We start from the raw sequence: 20,857 nt of genomic DNA on the forward strand, positions 1-20,857 counted from the left end.
AACGCTGGTGCTGCTGGCAGCATCAGTGTGTGTGTGTGTGTTTTTGTGTGTATAAGTGTTGACCTGAACGTTGACCGACAGCATGAACACAGTGATTGGTCTGTTGCACGGAGCTCTGCTGCTGCTGCTGCTGTGTCATCTGAGCATCACGACATCAGGTAAATGTTCATTTAATCCCAAAAGGCTGTTTATTATTAGTTTTGTTTTTTATTTAGAGAATGCCTTTGCCAAAAAACTAAATGGAAGGAAAACCTTTTGTTACTGTATTTGAATACAGCATTCACACATCTGTACTTTACTTTGTTATTTATATTTCTTGCAACTTTTATTTTTACTCCACTACATTTCCTCTATCTTTTTTAGTCGTTCCTACCAAAAATTCAGAAGAAGAGTTGGTATTATGGTCTGTATTTATATAGAGCTTTTCTAGTATTGATGAGCTGTTTTACACTAGAGTTTTCACCCATTCACACACTACAACATGGGATTACGACACTTGCTCAAGGACACAACCCACTGAGCCACCGTGGTTCAATTCTAACCCCTCACTTTTACTTTTACTTCTAAAACTTAAGTACAATTTATATCAGAAAATTACCTTTAATGCTTAAGTACAGTAGATTTCATTTAATATATATATATTATAACAAAGTGATTTCAACAAAGTCATTTTCTGGTGAGATACTTTTTCTCACGTATCCCTTTAAGGTACTTTATACAAGACTGCATACACACATATATACATGCATAGGTATATTGTATATTTAATTTAAAAAAAGTCTTATATGAGATTTGAAAATATGGAGGCTGCTGTCATGTTCACTTAGGAGCTGCTTTATAATGAACTATGATTATGATTATTATTATATGATTATTGTATGTTACACCCACTAATTCATTTATTCATGAATTATTTATTGCATGATCAATAACTTGCTCATTTCCCAGTGATGCTCGCTCCACCTGCCCAGGTGAGGTTTGACTCTGTGGACTATATGAATATTCTGCGCTGGACTCCATCCGCCAGTAACATGTCTCTGCGTTACTACATCCAGTGGAAGATGTAAGACATCACACACACACACACACACACATACACACATTATGCGCAGATACACACACTATGTTTCCTCTCTACAGTGTGTTAGATAATAAGATAATAACATGTAATACAAGTAATACAATTTGTATTTCTGCTACTCTCATCCTAAATCTATACCACTGACCACAGTCGCCCACTTCAACATACAGAGCTTCACAAATGTATTAGATCATCTGTCATAAAAATTTTAGAATTTTTTAAAACAGAAAGCCAGGAATGAATCAAACATAACATTCATTTATTTATTTATTAACATTCAAAACGTTTTATTTTATCTTCTTATTTAAGATTTAAAGTAACCTTGTTAGAACGGCGCTTACAAATAAAATGTATTATTATTTATGATCATTATTGATATTATTCAGCCTCTAAAAAATCCGTGTATCATTCGTTCATTCGTTTTCAAAATAAAACCAGAAATAAAAAAACAAAAAAACGACTTGTTTTCGCAATATTCGTTTACAAAATCAAAATGAAAAAAACGGATAACGACTCGTTTTTCCAATTTCCGATTTTGTGCTGAAATTAAAAATAGAAAAAAACGAATAACGAGCGTTTCACGTTTAATCAAATTTTGATAAATGCAAGTTACGTGACCCGGAAGTGACCTGTGACCGGACAAGACAAGAAGAAGACGAAGAAGAAGAAGACTACCTGTGATCGGGAAGGGAAGCATAAGCTAATGTTGGGACAACGAAAAACTCTGAAGAGTAAGTAAGAATCTTCAGAGTAACCCTCTTACTCCCATTAAAAAGAACATAAATGTCCATTGTTTTTTTCGTTGTCTAGCTTGTTCTTGCTTATGCTTCCCTTCCCAATGGTCAGGGTACCAAAGTATAATCCGTATTTCTGACAAAACCAAAATACGAAAATACGGAGACAGCGCCCCCTTTTCCTTTTTTGTATTGAACCAAATACGCAAAAAACGAACTTTGCTGTCAGCATAAAAAAAAAATCAAATAACGGTCCAAATTAGTTTTTTGCAAATTCCTTTTTTCGGTTTCTCATTTATTAATATGACGGCGGACAGACCGGAAGCGGAAGTGGCATTTAACAACCTCAAAATAAAAGTAGCGCGCTAACTTATTACCATACACTATTATTGGATACCGTTCTCTTTCTACAGCCATGTATGGCTCACATTTATTTTAATCAAATGAAATTACAACAGCTGGTTGTTTTGGGAGATTATTATTATTTTAGCTGAGTGTGTGAATGCACATTGTGGAAAACTTTTACCCGAATTACATTCCCTGCCTAATTAAGAGCATCTATAAAGTCCCCAACAGAGGTCCCCATCACGCACAGTTAAGACTGACACGGCTTCAAATCACAATTATAGTGTTAATAATCATTGAAAATGAGAACTTGTGAAGTTATGACTTCAGTGCTGATGTTTAGCCACAGGGTGGCGCAGTTATTACATGAAGGGTAGACCTGAGCTGCGATCGCGAGCTGCTTATTTCAGCCAAGAGGAGCAGGTTGTTTTAATCGAGAGCTGTGAGGAATACAAAAAAGTGATCACAGCCAAATATGACAAGAGATGAGGCCAGAGCCGGCCCAAGGCATAAGCGAGCTAAGCAGCTGCTTAGAGCACCGTGACCACCAGGGGGCCCCAATAGCAATTAATAAAAATATATATATATATATATTTAAAAAAAAAATAAAATGGATCACCAAAATTTTTTTAACAAAATATTTTTTTTTTGCACGTGAGTGATGACACATATCAGTGTCCTTAAGGGAAAAAGCAGCGAAACCCAGTGAATTTAATTTGAGACTTTATTTGGAGTGAAAACACAGCTGAGAGCAGCCCAGTGTGTGTGTCAGTCCAACAGGTGGCAGCATTTCCTGCAGGTGGTGTTTTTTTTTTCTCTGTTTTAGCAAAAATGTTTTGAAATAACAACAATTTCACCTGCCATTTTTATTTTTTTGTCCTGCGAGGACATGAACGTTGATTAATTACAGGTGGAGCTGCTCCTGCACAAAGAAACACTGATTTAAAAGCATTTGTGTACTTTCCATGACTTGGTACATTCCACTCCTCCCCCCTGAGTCGATCTATTTGGAATGTTCTACTTCCTTTGTCGGAGGCGGAGCTTCTTCTACGCAGAGACAGAAAACGGTAGGACGAGGAGCAGCGGGAACAAACATGTGGACAAACGTCTGGTAACTGCTGCTTAAAAATGACACAAACATTTCTTAGATTCTCTGTTGACGCTCTGTTCACATCCGACTCACAGCACAGGTGCTCAGATTACACCTGCTAATGCTAACGTGACGTCACTGCTCCACAGCAAACACACGATCAAATACTATAGTATGTCATCGAAAACGTTAAAATATAAATTATCCACATGTTCTCAAAGAACTGTCCAAAATGTCCAAGATTGTCCTCAACAAAAACTGTCAATAGACCATTAAAACTGTTCAGAATGAACCTGCTACTCTGGCCAGTAGCAGGTTAGCTGCTGCTAATGTGACGTCACTGCTCCACAGCAAACGTGTGTATTCAACGCATCTGTTTTCAAAAAACTGACTTAGTGTCAAATATATAATTATATAGTATGACGTCAACAACTGCCTTTATACTGTCAACAAGTGTCCTAGTACAGTATGTTGTAAAAAAAGGTATATTATTTAGTAAACTATCCAATTATAAACTGTCAAAAATGTCACTATACCATTAAAACTGTTAAGAATGAGTATCTAGTCTGGCCAGTAGGGGGCAGGTTAAGTAAAAAAAAAGACCTGTTGAGGAGCAGTGGTTTAGTAGAATTTCAAAATAAAAGTGTCCGTGTTGATATGGACCTATATGTAGTTGACAATAAAAAGGTTTTCATGTATTTTCCTCACATTTACTGCAGTGAACACATTTGAACACTTTAAGTGGGCACTGCTTTTTGTCGTCATGTCCTCTGACTGAACACCTGCAAACAGCTGCAGTTTAAGGCACAGTTCGTGTGTTTTAAGCATGATTGAATGAGGTCATTATCATCAGAATTTAGGGCAATAAGAAAAAAAGCACTGTCACTAAATACATCAGAATCCTCTGTTAAATATTGCGATTTTACAAATGTTTACAGGATTTTTAAAGTCCTTGTAACTGATCTACAGCTTTGTTTGGGCCAGGACCAGGACCAGGGGCCAGGACCAGGGGCCAGGACCAGGGGCCAGGACCAGGGGCCAGGACCAGGACCAGGAGGAGCTGGAGGAGGACGAGGAGCAGCGGGCACAGGTGTGTGGTAACTGCTGCTTAAAAATGATCTGCACATTTCTTAGACGTTCTGTTGACGCTCTGTTCACACCTGCTGTTAACGTCCGACCTGAGGGATCCCATCACAGGTGTTCAGATTACACCTGCTAATGGTAATGCTAATGTGACGTCACTGCTCCACATGTAAACACACACACCTGTCATTTCATTTCTCTTCACATACAATTGATGTTGTTTTCTGATTGTTACAGACAGACAGAGAATCCAGGAAATGTTAATGTTATAATTTTCTCCATTAATTGAGTATTTGTTTGTGCCAGAAAATGTTTGAAAAATGTTAATCGGTGTTTCTCAAACCTGGAAATGATGATTCTCAAATGTCTTTTTTTTTATCCACAAATATTCAGTTTTAATTATTTCTTTGTTATTATTATAATAATAAGCCCATATATCAGAGTGCAGTTATTAGTCATATCGGCAGACCTCGCACATATCCCTTAAAACTTTTCAAAGCCAATATCTGCCAATAACGATAATATCGTGCATCCTGACACATTTCCGTGTCGGGTGTAAACTGACAACAAACTATTGTTTTTTAAAGAATTAAATCAAGCTTTCTTATTTTACAGCTTCTTAAATGGCAACATTTTCTGTTTTCTTTGCTCCATAAAAACAAAGAAATCATTCAAACTCAATCATTTTTGCTTTGTGAACAAAAACAACACGTTTGACAACATTATCATTTTCACCTTTAAACAACACTCATCAACATTTTAGCACATTTTATGAACCAAACCATCACTCAATCACCTGTGATTTCATCACCTCACATGGACGTTAACAGCACTTGTCAACAGAGCCTCTGTTTAATGTGTTCACATCATTTTTACATTGCTAACAGGTGAAAACTGTGGACGAGTCAAAGTGGCAACATTCAATCAATAAATGCACCATTAAATAATGACTCAAATGTGTCTCACATTCGTTCACATTGGATTTAAATACATACACATCTTAGTAAATGTGTCATTCATTCAAATACCAAATTCATTTAATGTAAAAAAAAAAGCATATGGAATTACTTAAATACTGTTTAACGAATTATTTCATGATTTACTGCAACACAGGACCATGAAATAATTCATTAAATAGTGACGAAATGATATATGTTTTTTTCTACATCAAATGAATTTGGTATTTTAATGACTGAATGTCACATTTAATAATGAGACATTTATGTATTTAATTCCAATGTGAATGAATGAATGTGAGACACATTTGAGTCATTATTTAATGGTGTATTTATTGATTGAATGTTGCCACTTTGACTCGTTCACAGTTTTCACTTGTTAACAATGTAAAAATGAAGTGAACACGTTAATCACACAGAAGTCTCATTCATGTGCTCATCGTTTTTAAGCAGCAGTTACTGGACACCTGCACCCAACTGTGTGGTCAACAGTCCAGGGAGTGAACCCCTATCATTTTTTTTTGTTGTCTTTTTATGGCTTTTTTTGGACCAAAAAATGTGAAATAAAATGGTATAACCCCCTGCTGTCATCTGTACCGGGGGCCGGGGGAGCACAGCCCAGCCCCAGCCCCCCACCACACAATCGCAGTGAGAGCGCGCAGTTTGGCCCCGGCGCCGGGGCCAAGTGTTCGGAGCATTCTGGATTTGAACCAGCCACAGCCGGACTGGCACAACCTTGCGGTTGCGAACCAACCCACCACGCCACAAACCCTTCTGCGCTTTGGGAAGGAGCTCCGGGCGTTTTTGAGTCCTCACTTTGGCTGTGGAACCTTAAACCTTGACCTATAAAGGAATTGAACCGTCAACATCAGGACTGAAAGGCTGCTCCCTAACCAGCTGAGCTAACTGTCCACACTCTTCCTCAGGTTTTCTCACACCTATTCACTCTCTGTGTAGAATATTGGGCTTAAAAAGTTGCTTCATCTAAGATTTGAACCTCTGACCTCAGGAACTCCAGTCTTTGTCTGAACCACGTGAGCTATTCGTCCTCACACACTTCTTCTTCAACGTTGGACGACTTTCAATAACAGATGAGCACAAACATGACTTCAGAAAGACCTCAGACTGATGAAGTATTTAAGGATACATGTCCTCCATAATGGGCCAAACAGTTGGTCTAGTGGTTGGTGCTCTTGCCTTTGAAACATGAAGACCTGGGTTCGAGACCCTGTTGGAACATGGATCTTTGTGGAGTTTTTCATGTTCTCCCCCCGTGTGAGAATGTGGCTTTTCTCCACATTCTCTGGCTTCCTCCCACCACTTTGTCGTGGGGGCTGCTGTGCCAAGCTCAACTGTCATAGGGTCGTAGGCTGTGTTCACCCTGGACTGTTTGCCAGTCCAATCAAAACATGCAATACCGTCATGAGGTAAATTTCCACTTCAGGTAAGATTCGAACCCCTGACCATAGGAACGACAGTCCTTGTCTGAACCGTGTGAGCTAGTTGTCCTTGTATGCTTTTTCGTCCAATTTGGAAGTCTTTCAATAATAGAACTCATGGCTTGGAAGACCTCAGAATGATGAAGTATTTAAGAACATCTGTCCCTGAATATGGACAACATGGTTGGTGTATTGGTTAGTGCTCTTGACTTTGCAGCGAGTAGACTTGGGTTCGAGACCCATTTGGAACACAGATCTTTCTGGAGTTTTTCATGTTCTCCCCCTGTGTGTGTGGATTTTGTCTGGGTTCAGTCCAAGAACATGCAATATGGGGATGAGGTTAATTGCTCACTCTAAATTGACCTGGTCAATCAGGGCTGAGGTCTGTGAAGTCATTGGTAATCTACTATTGAAATACTTCCAAAGAGTGAATTGTTGAATGGTTGTTTGTCTCTAAAACTCCACACACACACAAAGGTTGTTGTTTCAAGCGGGGCTCGAACCCAAGTCCTTCTTATTCAGAGGTAAGAGCACTAACCACTACACCAGATTGGAGCCTGTCACACAGGACAGATGTTCTTAAATACTTCATCATTCTGAGGTCTTCCAAGCCATGAGTTCTATTATTGAAAGACTTCCAAATTTGACTAAAAAGCATATAAGGACGTATAGCTCACATGACTCAGACAAGTACTGGCGTTCCTATGGTCGGAGGTTCGAATCTTACCTGACGTGAATGTTTACCTCATCACTGTATTGCATGTTTTGAATGGACTGGCGAACAGTGCAGGGTGAACCCCGCCTATGACCCTATGACAGCTGAGCTTGGCACAGCAGCCCCCACGACCCTCCAGTGGACGACAAAGCGGTAGATGATTGATGGACTGTGGGAGGAACCCGGAGAAAAGCCACGCACACACGGGGAGAACATGAAAAACTCGAGAAAGATGCTTGTTCCATATGGGTCTCGAACTGAGGCCTTCTTGTGTCAAAGGCAAGAGCACTAACCACTACGCCAACCACGCTGCCCATGATGAGGGACAGATGTTGTTAAATATTTCATAAGGCTGAGGTCTGTGACGTCATGAGTTCTATTATTGAAAGACTTCCAAATTGGACGAAAAAGCATACAAGGACAACTAGCTCACACGGTTCAGACAAGGACTGTCGTTCCTATGGTCAGGGGTTCGAATCTTACCTGAAGTGGAAATTTACCTCATGACGGTATTGCATGTTTTGATTGGACTGGCAAACAGTCCAGGGTGAACACAGCCTACGACCCTATGACAGTTGAGCTTGGCACAGCAGCCCCCACGACAAAGTGGTGGGAGGAAGCCAGAGAATGTGGAGAAAAGCCACATTCTCACACGGGGGGAGAACATGAAAAACTCCACAAAGATCCATGTTCCAACAGGGTCTCGAACCCAGGTCTTCATGTTTCAAAGGCAAGAGCACCAACCACTAGACCAACTGTTTGGCCCATTATGGAGGACATGTATCCTTAAATACTTCATCAGTCTGAGGTCTTTCTGAAGTCATGTTTGTGCTCATCTGTTATTGAAAGTCGTCCAACGTTGAAGAAGTAGTGTGTGAGGACGAATAGCTCACGTGGTTCAGACAAAGACTGGAGTTCCTGAGGTCAGAGGTTCAAATCTTAGATGAAGCAACTTTTTAAGCCCAATATTCTACACAGAGAGTGAATAGGTGTGAGAAAACCTGAGGAAGAGTGTGGACAGTTAGCTCAGCTGGTTAGGGAGCAGCCTTTCAGTCCTGATGTTGACGGTTCAATTCCTTTATAGGTCAAGGTTTAAGGTTCCACAGCCAAAGTGAGGACTCAAAAACGCCCGGAGCTCCTTCCCAAAGCGCAGAAGGGTTTGTGGCGTGGTGGGTTGGTTCGCAACCGCAAGGTTGTGCCAGTCCGGCTGTGGCTGGTTCAAATCCAGAATGCTCCGAACACTTGGCCCCGGCGCCGGGGCCAAACTGCGCGCTCTCACTGCGATTGTGTGGTGGGGGGCTGGGGCTGGGCTGTGCTCCCCCGGCCCCCGGTACAGATGACAGCAGGGGGTTATACCATTTTATTTCACATTTTTTGGTCCAAAAAAAGCCATAAAAAGACAACAAAAAAAATGATAGGGGTTCACTCCCTGGACTGTTGACCACACAGTTGGGTGCAGGTGTCCAGTAACTGCTGCTTAAAAACGATGAGCACATGAATGAGACTTCTGTGTGATTAACGTGTTCACTTCATTTTTACATTGTTAACAAGTGAAAACTGTGAACGAGTCAAAGTGGCAACATTCAATCAATAAATACACCATTAAATAATGACTCACATGTGTCTCACATTCATTCATTCACATTGGAATTAAATACATAAATGTCTCATTATTAAATGTGACATTCAGTCATTAAAATACCAAATTCATTTGATGTAGAAAAAAACATATATCATTTCGTCACTATTTAATGAATTATTTCATGGTCCTGTGTTGCAGTAAATCATGAAATAATTCGTTAAACAGTATTTAAGTAATTCCATATGCTTTTTTTTTTACATTAAATGAATTTGGTATTTGAATGAATGACACATTTACTAAGATGTGTATGTATTTAAATCCAATGTGAACGAATGTGAGACACATTTGAGTCATTATTTAATGGTGCATTTATTGATTGAATGTTGCCACTTTGACTCGTCCACAGTTTTCACCTGTTAGCAATGTAAAAATGATGTGAACACATTAAACAGAGGCTCTGTTGACAAGTGCTGTTAACGTCCATGTGAGGTGATGAAATCACAGGTGATTGAGTGATGGTTTGGTTCATAAAATGTGCTAAAATGTTGATGAGTGTTGTTTAAAGGTGAAAATGATAATGTTGTCAAACGTGTTGTTTTTGTTCACAAAGCAAAAATGATTGAGTTTGAATGATTTCTTTGTTTTTATGGAGCAAAGAAAACAGAAAATGTTGCCATTTAAGAAGCTGTAAAATAAGAAAGCTTGATTTAATTCTTTAAAAAACAATAGTTTGTTGTCAGTTTACACCCGACACGGAAATGTGTCAGGATGCACGATATTATCGTTATTGGCAGATATTGGCTTTGAAAAGTTTTAAGGGATATGTGCGAGGTCTGCCGATATGACTAATAACTGCACTCTGATATATGGGCTTATTATTATAATAATAACAAAGAAATAATTAAAACTGAATATTTGTGGATAAAAAAAAAGACATTTGAGAATCATCATTTCCAGGTTTGAGAAACACCGATTAACATTTTTCAAACATTTTCTGGCACAAACAAATACTCAATTAATGGAGAAAATTATAACATTAACATTTCCTGGATTCTCTGTCTGTCTGTAACAATCAGAAAACAACATCAATTGTATGTGAAGAGAAATGAAATGACAGGTGTGTGTGTTTACATGTGGAGCAGTGACATCACATTAGCATTACCATTAGCAGGTGTAATCTGAACACCTGTGATGGGATCCCTCAGGTCGGACGTTAACAGCAGGTGTGAACAGAGCGTCAACAGAACGTCTAAGAAATGTGCAGATCATTTTTAAGCAGCAGTTACCACACACCTGTGCCCGCTGCTCCTCGTCCTCCTCCAGCTCCTCCTGGTCCTGGTCCTGGTCCTGGTCCTGGCCCCTGGTCCTGGTCCTGGCCCAAACAAAGCTGTAGATCAGTTACAAGGACTTTAAAAATCCTGTAAACATTTGTAAAATCGCAATATTTAACAGAGGATTCTGATGTATTTAGTGACAGTGCTTTTTTTCTTATTGCCCTAAATTCTGATGATAATGACCTCATTCAATCATGCTTAAAACACACGAACTGTGCCTTAAACTGCAGCTGTTTGCAGGTGTTCAGTCAGAGGACATGACGACAAAAAGCAGTGCCCACTTAAAGTGTTCAAATGTGTTCACTGCAGTAAATGTGAGGAAAATACATGAAAACCTTTTTATTGTCAACTACATATAGGTCCATATCAACACGGACACTTTTATTTTGAAATTCTACTAAACCACTGCTCCTCAACAGGTCTTTTTTTTACTTAACCTGCCCCCTACTGGCCAGACTAGATACTCATTCTTAACAGTTTTAATGGTATAGTGACATTTTTGACAGTTTATAATTGGATAGTTTACTAAATAATATACCTTTTTTTACAACATACTGTACTAGGACACTTGTTGACAGTATAAAGGCAGTTGTTGACGTCATACTATATAATTATATATTTGACACTAAGTCAGTTTTTTGAAAACAGATGCGTTGAATACACACGTTTGCTGTGGAGCAGTGACGTCACATTAGCAGCAGCTAACCTGCTACTGGCCAGAGTAGCAGGTTCATTCTGAACAGTTTTAATGGTCTATTGACAGTTTTTGTTGAGGACAATCTTGGACATTTTGGACAGTTCTTTGAGAACATGTGGATAATTTATATTTTAACGTTTTCGATGACATACTATAGTATTTGATCGTGTGTTTGCTGTGGAGCAGTGACGTCACGTTAGCATTAGCAGGTGTAATCTGAGCACCTGTGCTGTGAGTCGGATGTGAACAGAGCGTGAACAGAGAATCTAAGAAACGTGTGTGTCATTTTTAAGTAGCAGTTACCAGACGATTGTCCGCATGTTCCTGCTGCTCCTCGTTTTCTGTCTCTGCGTTGAAGAAGCTCCGCCTCCGACAAAGGAAGTGGAACATTCCAAATAGATTGACTCAGAGGGGAGGAGTGGAATGTACCAAGTCATGGAAAGTACACAATGGGTTTTAAATCAGTGTGTCTTTGTGCAGGAGCAGCTCCACCTGTAATTAATCAACGTTCATGTCCTCGCTGGACAAATAAAAGAAAAATGGCAGCTGTAATTGTTGTTATTTCAAAACATTTTTGCTAAAACAGAGAAAAAAAAACCACCACCTGCAGGAAATGCTGCCACCTGTAATAGTATATGATAATAAGTTTTTTTTTTTTACTATTATGCATGATAATAAGTTAGGACGCTACTTTTATTTTGAGGTTGTTGCATGCCACTTATGCTTCCGGTCTGTCCGCCATCATGTAGAGAAATAATGAGAAACACAAAATGAAAAAAAGAATTTGCAAAAAACAAATTTGGGACGTTATTTGGTTTTGGTGTTTTCATATTTATACGGATTATACTGTACTTTGGTACCCTGACCCAAGAGCTTTGACTTATTGGCGGATGAACCATTACAGAAACATAATAAAATGATTTTGATAAATGCTGTTAATTTAGGGCTGCTGTGGCTGTGGTTGGTGCTCTGTGGTCACTGAATATGTAAAAAATAAATATACTGGATGCAGTAACGCGGTTTGTCAGTGGAGGATTTGTGTTTTGGTCTCAGATGCTCTAGTGCACCATCTAGTGGTAATCAATGTAATGCGTAACCTCTGACCTCCCTCTCTGTATTGTGTCCCTGTCATTCATAGGTGTGTTACAATGTCAGTTTATGTCATGAACAGTGTTACATCACAGTTAGTTTCCACACTGTGACACTGAATGACAACATATTTGATAGAAGGTGAACTCTGACCCTCTGTGCTCCTCAGTTACGGGGAGCCTCAGTGGTTGGACGTAAGTGGCTGTCAGGGCATCAAGAAGCACCAGTGTGACCTCACTGGGCTGACCTCTGACCCCACAGAATGGTACTACGCCAGAGTCCACGCTGACTATCTTTCCTCCACCAAATCAGCCTGGACTCTCTCCCCCAGATTCAATCCACGCTGGGACAGTAAGTGTTTTTTTTATTATTATTTATTTGTTTTACTAAAAAAAAAAAACATTATTTAACAATTATTTCAAATAGTTCCTCATCAAATCTACTTTTTAACTTAGGGTGGTTTAAGGGCAACACTTTATATTACATGTATGGCAATACAAGTGCATATGGTCCAAAAGAACTTTGTAAATATTGTCCTTTAGTGCCACCCTGTGGGAAGAGGGTGTAATTGTCAACTGTGCTGTAAAGATCATTCTATCAGGCAAAGTCAAAGATTGTTTTAAAATATGATAACATGTACAGTACATAGTAAGCATCAGTGTGACCTCAATGAGGTGACCTCAGAGGTCAATGAGGTGACCTCTGACCTATTTAATAAAAAGAAAAAAAACAGTCATATGATTTTCTCCACTTCTGCTTTGCTTCAAATAAATCTCCCCTTCCTTCATTTAAGCTAAAAACAACCTGATCTGCTTCCGGTCTTACTTGTCATATGTATTGCATTTGATTTAAACTTTGTTGTGTAAGTAATTAATCATTTATGAATGAATGAATGAAACAAGATTCCTCTCCTCTGCAGCAAAAATCAGTTCTCCTGTTTTGAGGCTGAACGTCACCGAGCACGGGATTGTGGTGCGCGTGAAGTCTCCTCGACTGCTGGTCCGCAAGATGCACAACAGTCTGCTCTACAAGATCTACCTCATACACACCAGCGGAGAGGAGGTACACGCACACACACACACACAGACGTTTGTACAGCCTAAACAAAGCATTATCCCTAACCTTGACTATAACCAGTTAATGACTAACCCTAACCTTAACCACAATCCAAAATCTTAGCCATAAACTTCACCAGTTCCTCAGAAATGAGGTTCTGCCTCATTAGGACCAGGTTTTTGTCTCCATGAGGACTACTGGTCCTGACAAGTTTAATTTGAAATCAATTGATTGTCTATAATGTTTAACAATGTCTTCTTACACTTTTCTTTTGTTTCATTTGTCTCCTCTTTCCTTATCTTTTATCTATCTATCTATCTATCTATCTATCCATCCATCCATCCATCTATCTATCTATCTATCTATCTAAAAAGTGCTTGTTTTAGGGTTAATTTTACAAACAATTCACACAATTCAGGTGGTGGTTCACTTATAAGGTAAACTATAGTATACAGTATTTATTTCATCTTCAATTTCTGACAAATGAAAAGAATTTCAACTACATTTATTCCTCACTGGACCTTTATAATGACAAATAATTGATTTCTTTAACTTTCGCTCTAAAGAAAAAAACAAACTTTAAACAAATATACATTTAAATGATGTCCACAATTATGGGCTGAGGCAAAAAGAGCCTCTAAGACCTCTGAGAGTTTGCTGTCAGACTGTGATGTCTGCTCCACAGACTGCTTCAGAGCATCCATGTCCAGAACATGACCCTTCCTGAGCGTGTGTCCTCACTGTCTCCTAATGTCTCCTACTGTCCTCTGCAGGAGGTGTTTGAGATGGACTGCTGCTCCAAGAAACTCACTCTACAGGAGCTGAGCCACAAGACAAAGTACTGTCTCCAGGCCCAGACCACCATCTCCTTCCCACCCAAGAGTAGCACTCGTAGCACTCAGGAGTGTGTCACTACACTCTGACCACACAGCAGGTATGAACTCTCACACACACACACTGCTGTTGACCTCTTATGGTCATTATACAGTTCTAGCACTACTGGTTTGCTGTTTTCCATTAGTACCTCCTCAACGTGGTCATCATAGAACGGATGTACTGAATCATAAGAGAAATACGGCTACGGTACCTGGTACTTTTTTTAGTGCGTGCTCTGGCGAGGTTCCAAGTGAGCTGAGCCGATTCTTTGCGTGACGCTGTCAGACTGCCGTGCACTGATTGGTCAGAGTGTTTCTTCACAGGAAGAGGCGTGAGCAAGACGTCCGACACAAGAATCCAACACACAACACAACAATCAAGACTTCAAAATCCTGAAAACGCGTGTTAATCTCCAACTTTTAGCAAGGACACGTCTAAAATCTCAAAATTTAACACAGGAGTCTGGTGTATTTAACGACGTATTGTAACGTAGTGGAAAAGCGGCATACGTTCAGAAGTTGTTTATCTTCATTTCCATATTAGCATAGCTTTAAATGCCCTGGCTGGTTTGTGCATTCAGGCTGCTGTAGACACATGGCGGCACAAGATGGTTCCCTTCATAGGGAAGGCCCTTGCCCAAAGTACATATAACAGGCTTTTTAAGGCTAGATGAAAACCACAATCACAAAATCACAGTCTATTGTAGACTGTGTCGAGGACACTTTGTTTTTTTGAACTCCTAACTAACTAATGGTTCGGCTTTTGTCATCAGAGAGAAACCTGATGTAGCACAGAGCTGCTTTATTCATGAGCGAGGGCATGTTCCGAGTGTAGTGCGATTGTGTGAGGAGTTGAACAGTATCGCCGGAGAGTGAAAGGAAAACCTCTCGTGTGTAACAGAAGAATGAGAAGTCAAGTATCAGATGTCACGCAAACAATCACCCGAGGCTGTCGGACAGAAAGAGGGAGGGAAAATGAAACTCCTGGAGGAGAAATCACAGCGGGAGAGTTTCTCCTCAATGACTGTAATTACCTGTGCTCACCCCACCCTTTGCACTATTTTTAGCCCTGTAAAACACACAGATGTGTAGGACAGTGATAATGTAACAGTTACCTCTTTGTGCACTCCATTAATCTTTCTCTCTTTCTCTTTTTTAGTGTCTTTTCCATTTTCTTCCCTTCGCTGTGGAGCATCCCAGAATAAGTGGACTTGTCTTCCATCAGTTTCCAGTTCAGTCCATCGCTGCCTCGACAGCTGCAGACATACAGTGATGCATTTTATTACTTACAAGCATTAAGAAACTCAAGATCTGCTCACCAGATTTGGCCATTTTATTTTGTTCTATCATTATTATTATTATTATTGGAGTTTTATATCTGCAGTGATGAGTGAACCCTGCTTGTGTACTTTTACTTCCAAACACACATATGTCCTCATATTTAAGGTAATAATCTTCTGACACTACATTCATCTCCATATTTATAGCTTGACGTCTACGTTGTCATTGTAAAGCTACAGTAAGTGATACACAAGCCTTGTTATGTCTGCAGATTTTCTCTCTTTCACACGATCAAGTGTAGTTTGCATTACGCGGTTCATTTTTTCCCTCTAGTGCAGTTATTGAAAAAAGCTGCTTTATATCTAATTGAGTCCAGCATTACTGTGAAGATGTGAGATAACACTACTCGGACTTTGTTATTGTTGTTGAGTGTGCCACATTACAAATAAAAAGCTGCGGGTACTTTCCGCACTCTCCACAGTGGTTTCTTCTTTCACTTTAGGTTTACGTGAACCTCTGTAGTCGACAGAAATGAACGACAATTATCTTGAGCCACTGGGTTTTTCCTTGGGTCATGTCCTAATTCTGCACAGAATGTAAAGAAAACAGGTTTAGTCATTTTGAGTAATCCAGACAAACAATAAACATTGCCTCTTAGGTGAAATTGGTCTAGACGTGCGGCAGATCTAGCCGCAGAAAAAGGCCAAACGGCAACATTAGTATCGATTTAGACTTTATTCAAAATGTTGAAAAACTTGATACTCTTGATCAATCAGGCATGAAACAGCCAATACTGTAGTGAAACAAAAAAAAAACAGGATGTAGCCAAAGCTAAATCTGACACAGTCAGTGTGGCAGAAGTGTTCAGAAATTTGAAGGAAGTGTTGCATTTAACAGGAAGTCTAGTGATTTTGATCTGTGTGCTGCACCTTCCATACGCGGAGCACTCGTCTTTGTGAGGACTCCTCTCTAGCAGCTAAGTTCATTTTAGTGGTTTTGGTCCTGAAGGCAGAGAAACAGTGGACTTTAGTCCCATGGCCAGAGATGCCTGAACGCACCATAACGCTGAGAGTTTTCACAGATATCATTGCTGCCCTTTGTCAAGAGCAGTGGAATGTTTGTTTGGGTTTGTCCAGCCTCCTTTTTGATCACCACCAGCAGACGAAAGGTTTGTAACTACAGGACAAGTTGCAGGCTTCAGCTTCAAAGTGAAATACAGTATCTTAAGGGGAATGTACAGAACCAGTGCAGTTTTTTTTTTTAAGATGCCCTTAATTCTTAAAGATTAAAAAAAAAAAAAAGTCTAAATAATCCAGTGATACCTTGACGCGTAAACTGCAGCTTTAACAGGCTGCTTATTCATAATCATTAAGGCCTTTACAGTGTTGGATCTGGTTTGAACGTCAGCGGTCACAAAGTACAGAACATGGGGTACTTCACATTCTACATCATCACACGATGCCACGTGATGAACACACTTATATTTACACCATTTAGAAATTCATATTGCTGTAAAGGAGCCCTTGTTTTTGTCCTTCAAACGTGGAGTATCATTTTCTAAAGAACTAGTGAGACAGCAATAAGAAGCTCGGAGAATGTAGTCATCACCCGTTTGAGAACGGGTGTGAATTTGTTCTGGGTTTTTTTTTTTTGAAAAAAGAGCCCGGGAGTGACCGATGGACCTTAAAATATTCTGCTTAGTCAAAATCTTTAGGGTCTTAAAAAAAACCATCATGAGGCTTTTTGTTTACAGAGTAATAATGAAGGTAAACACGTCTCCACTGCCTTTACGCAACTTTGAAATCAAACTTTTCCTAAACTTGATCAAATACAAAATGTGAGCACTGTAATAAAAAACACTGTAAAACATATTAAAGAAAAACAGAACTAAAAAACAGACTCAGGGAGTTCATGTGAGTTACCAGTTTTGTTTCCCCTAAAAAAACATTGGTATTTGGCAATTTTGTTGCTTTGTTATTGTTTCACTTTCTAATTATTTCTAACTGCAGATTCATATCCATCAGAAAAGAAAAACAGAACTAAAAACCGGACACGGTGAAACTTGATTGCATGAATTAGAAAGTTGCGAGCACATGACGATAAAAAGTAAACGTCCTCCTGTGAGGCCGCTCCCGGGCTCTGTGGTAATCTGTCCACAGCTTAAACTGATATCACGCTGTGTCATCACAGCTCCAGCCAATCAGATGCCCTCGGTGGGATTACGTTGAGAATTCAGTAATCTGAGGCTGATTTTTCCTGACAGAAGTGTTGTTCACCCTCTGACGCAGTGTACCAAACACATGAAATATTACAAAGAACTTTCTATAAATACACTTATAAAGACAAACAAAAAAAAAATATTAGCAACACATGACCGAAAAGGTCAATAGAAATAAAATCCAACGTTCCAGGGTGGGGGAAAAATTCCCAGAATCTTCAGGGCGTTTGAGGAGGAAAACACATTTTCATCCCTGCTGCGCTCCAGTATGTCGCCTAAAAGCACAAACCGTCGTCAGACAGCGTGCAGGAAATACAAAAAACAACACTAAAAAGAAATATTTACAAAACAAGACACAATATAGTTTTTTTTTTTTTTGTTCATCATTAAAGGTACATGCATGCATGATTCTCAAGTAAAGTAAAAAAAAAATCTAAAAGCGTGATCACACCACTGTGAAACTGACACATGGAATGTATGTCCTGCTGGTCGCTAACGTACGGTCAAGTCTTTCCATATTAAATTACCTATAAAAATATATATATAAATAAAAAGGTGAGGGTATTGTGTTGTGAAAGCTGCAGCGGGCGGTCAACGTTTAGCTGCACCGACAGAACAAGGGAGGGAAGGAGGAGAAGTGAGGGGTGACAGTCGAGCACCGAGGGGTGAGAGGAAGAGAGAACTGCTGATCCACCTCTGGTGTGTTCTGCTCAGCTTTCAGAACCACACACACACACACACACACACACACACACGGGGAAGACTGTTCTCAAACTGAGACAAAGGTACGACATTCTAGAATCATCTGTGACACAGACGTGCTCGAGAAACCTCACACTTTGTTACGCTCTAGAACGATGACATCACTACGTTCTAGGACTAAGACAAAGCTGGGTTCTAGGTTATAGAACTTTCTATTTTTTTTTTCTTCCCCTCAAAGGCAGCCTGGTTCTATACCCTCCAGGAGTTCTAGGCCAAAACAAATAAACCTGTATGTGCTGGGAAAGCTCAGGATTGTATGGGGTGAACGACGAGAACAGCAGATCACTTCTCAACGCTCCTAAGAGAGGAACTCTTTCTCCAGCTCAAAGACAGTCTGCCGCGCCGGCGAGCTCTGAATGCGGCAGAGCGGCACGGTGCAGTCTCGTTTCTGTCCCTCCGTGTCCATGTCCAGCAGGGAGCAGCCCACCCCTACCTCCGACGTCAGCACCATGTTCAGGTTCTGCGCCGCCTTCTCGCCAGAGTAGTGGCCCAGGGAGTAGCTCTTGTTGCGTCCTCGCAGCAGGGCCCAGGCGTGAGGTTTGGCCCGGAACGACACAGGCCGTGGTCTGGAGTGGGACTCCCCGCTGGAGGACTTCTCTGACGCCCCCTCCTTCTCTTTCTCCTGTTTCTTCTGTGAGGCTGGAGGAGCCAGAGTGGGAGGGCCATTGCCTGGAGGCAGGCAGAGGGGATAGATGTATTATTATTTAACTAATTTACGCTGTTACATTTTATCATATAGAAGAAAGAAAACAAACAAACTGCATCATCTATCAGCCATTACCTGCTTCAAAACAACTCATATTGGTCGACCTCTACTGGCTTACATCTATCCTCTAAAATGCTGATTATTTAAAAACAGCACCTCTATCCACTTGCACTTCCCTGTTGCATGTTACTCACTATTGTGGTTGATGTATTTCTTTCTTCGCAGCCGTGTCCCCGTGTTCTGGTTGCTCTGCTCAGGTGGCTGGCTTTGGGTTTGCACTGTCTGTGTTTTAGCTGCTGTCCTGTTAAGCTGGCCCTCTGTGGATGCCGCTTGGCCAGTGGCTCTGGGTGGTTCTGCGTGATTATCGCCCGCCACGGGCTCAACTTTCCCAGTGTTCAACACTGACGCGTCCGCCTCGGACTGCAGGAGACACTTGGTGGAGTTGCATTCCATAATGGCTGACATGGAGATGAGATTAACAGGTTGCGCGGGGGTGTGGTTCGTCAAGACCTCATCTTTGCGAGAGCGGCCGCTTGGCGGTGAGGTGCTGCGTCGGAAGCGGGTGGCGCGCTGAAACAGGCCCTCCTTCTTCTTCTTCTCTTTCTCATCACGCGGCGGCTCACTATCTTCGCCGGGGGCCGAGTTCTTGAGAGCCTCCCTGATGTCATAGCCGAGCAAAACCGATGCCAGCAACGAGCCACAGCCGTACAACACTGAGTCAGTCTTGCGGCGCGCTGACGTCCGCTTCAGGCTGTTGGTGGGGGTGAGCTGTGGGGTGGTGGAGGTGGACGAGGTGGAGGTGGTGGTGTAGGGGTCGTCTGCGGTCTCTGCCAGGCCCCCCTGACCTGCTGCCCCGACCCCAGACTCTCCAGGCCCACAATGCCCACCGGGGCTCTGAGGCTGCTGCTCGTCCCTCCATAGAGGTAGATCAATGTAAACCTGGTTGGGGAACTTGAGCTGCTTTGGTTTGGAGCTGCTGTCGGGACCTTCCTGCACGAATGCCTCGTCTTTACCGGCCCCCGCTGCAAACACATTGAAATTGTTCTGTTAAATATAATCAGTGCAGTGACTACATGTTACATGTTCAACCGCCCCACACTGGGTAAAAAAATCGATTCAAACTCTGCTCAGCAAGCCGCCCCAACTTAAGTCTGACGTCTGGAACCCTTTCGGATTTAAAACAACACAGGACAAAGAGCTGGATACAACCAAAGTGGTTTGCAAGATCTGCCAAGCACTACGCTAACGTTAGCTTCCAAAAGAAACTGAGGGAATCACTAACATTACCAGCCGATTCTCCGCGGGCCATAAAGATAACAGAGGCCGTCGCAACTTTTGATGCAAAGATGTAAAGATTTATGCCCGTACTCGGTAGTGGAAAACAACGGCTCGTTCAGGTGCTCGAACCACACTACGTTATGGTGCAACGGAAACGTCGGACTGAAACCGTTATCCCCATGATGAATACATGTGTGAAAGACGACATCTGAACCAAAATGCAGTCCGCAGAGAGAGAGACTTAAATCATTTGAATTTTGATTGTTTTTTCATGCATGTTTACTATTATTTTCCTTACTTTTTAATTATCTCTGCTATTGTCGTTCTAACACTGTAAACATACAAGAATATTTAGAAATATATAGGAAAGATATATTAAGAAACTATATTGAATACTCTAGTATGTACAGACTATAAACATGTATCTATATGTAATATATGTATACTAAGTAATAAAGATCCAAGTCTAAACAAAACAATAAATAACAACCAAACAGCAAGAACCAAAAAACAAAACTGAAAGTGAGTTAAAGTGA

The 20,857-nt window shown here is 40.8% G+C and overlaps 2 protein-coding genes across 3 annotated transcripts in view; one reads left to right on the top strand and one right to left on the bottom strand.

Annotated features, from left to right (window-relative positions):
- il22ra2 (interleukin 22 receptor, alpha 2) lies at positions 1 to 15,835 on the top strand. Its single transcript, XM_044045710.1, has 6 exons — positions 1 to 158; positions 949 to 1,063; positions 12,315 to 12,496; positions 13,065 to 13,207; positions 13,975 to 14,135; positions 15,236 to 15,835. Exons 1-5 carry the CDS (start codon positions 83 to 85, stop codon positions 14,122 to 14,124), a joined length of 666 nt encoding a protein of 221 aa, XP_043901645.1. The 5' UTR covers positions 1 to 82; the 3' UTR covers positions 14,125 to 14,135; positions 15,236 to 15,835.
- Positions 14,146 to 20,857, bottom strand: part of map3k21 (mitogen-activated protein kinase kinase kinase 21) — a 24,964-nt gene continuing 18,252 nt past the window's right edge. Inside the window, exons 9-11 of one of the 2 annotated variants that reach the window (XR_006361847.1) lie at positions 19,238 to 20,065; positions 18,300 to 19,006; positions 14,146 to 14,158 (exon numbers count right to left, since the gene is read on the bottom strand). Coding sequence is in view for 1 of the 2 variants with exons in the window: in XM_044045709.1 (XP_043901644.1) it covers positions 18,636 to 19,006; positions 19,238 to 20,065 (1,199 nt within the window). In the remaining variant the exon portion in view is untranslated. Of the gene's footprint in view, positions 14,159 to 16,077; positions 19,007 to 19,237; positions 20,066 to 20,857 lie in introns of those variants that run through there. The other variant, XM_044045709.1, reaches the window with a different exon arrangement.

Source organism: Solea senegalensis, linkage group LG15 (assembly GCF_019176455.1).
Source record: "Solea senegalensis isolate Sse05_10M linkage group LG15, IFAPA_SoseM_1, whole genome shotgun sequence".
Classification (NCBI taxonomy): Eukaryota; Metazoa; Chordata; class Actinopteri; order Pleuronectiformes; family Soleidae; genus Solea; species Solea senegalensis.

What these genes read in the sequence shown, in the direction of transcription:
- il22ra2 (XM_044045710.1), top strand. Translation starts at nt 83, where the DNA reads ATGAACACAGTGATTGGTCTGTTGCACGGAGCTCTGCTGCTGCTGCTG. An exon ending in TCTGAGCATCACGACATCAG is followed by an intron (nt 159 to 948) that starts GTAAATGTTCAT and finishes CTCATTTCCCAG; the next exon opens with TGATGCTCGCTCCACCTGCC. An exon ending in ATTCAATCCACGCTGGGACA is followed by an intron (nt 12,497 to 13,064) that starts GTAAGTGTTTTT and finishes TCTCCTCTGCAG; the next exon opens with CAAAAATCAGTTCTCCTGTT.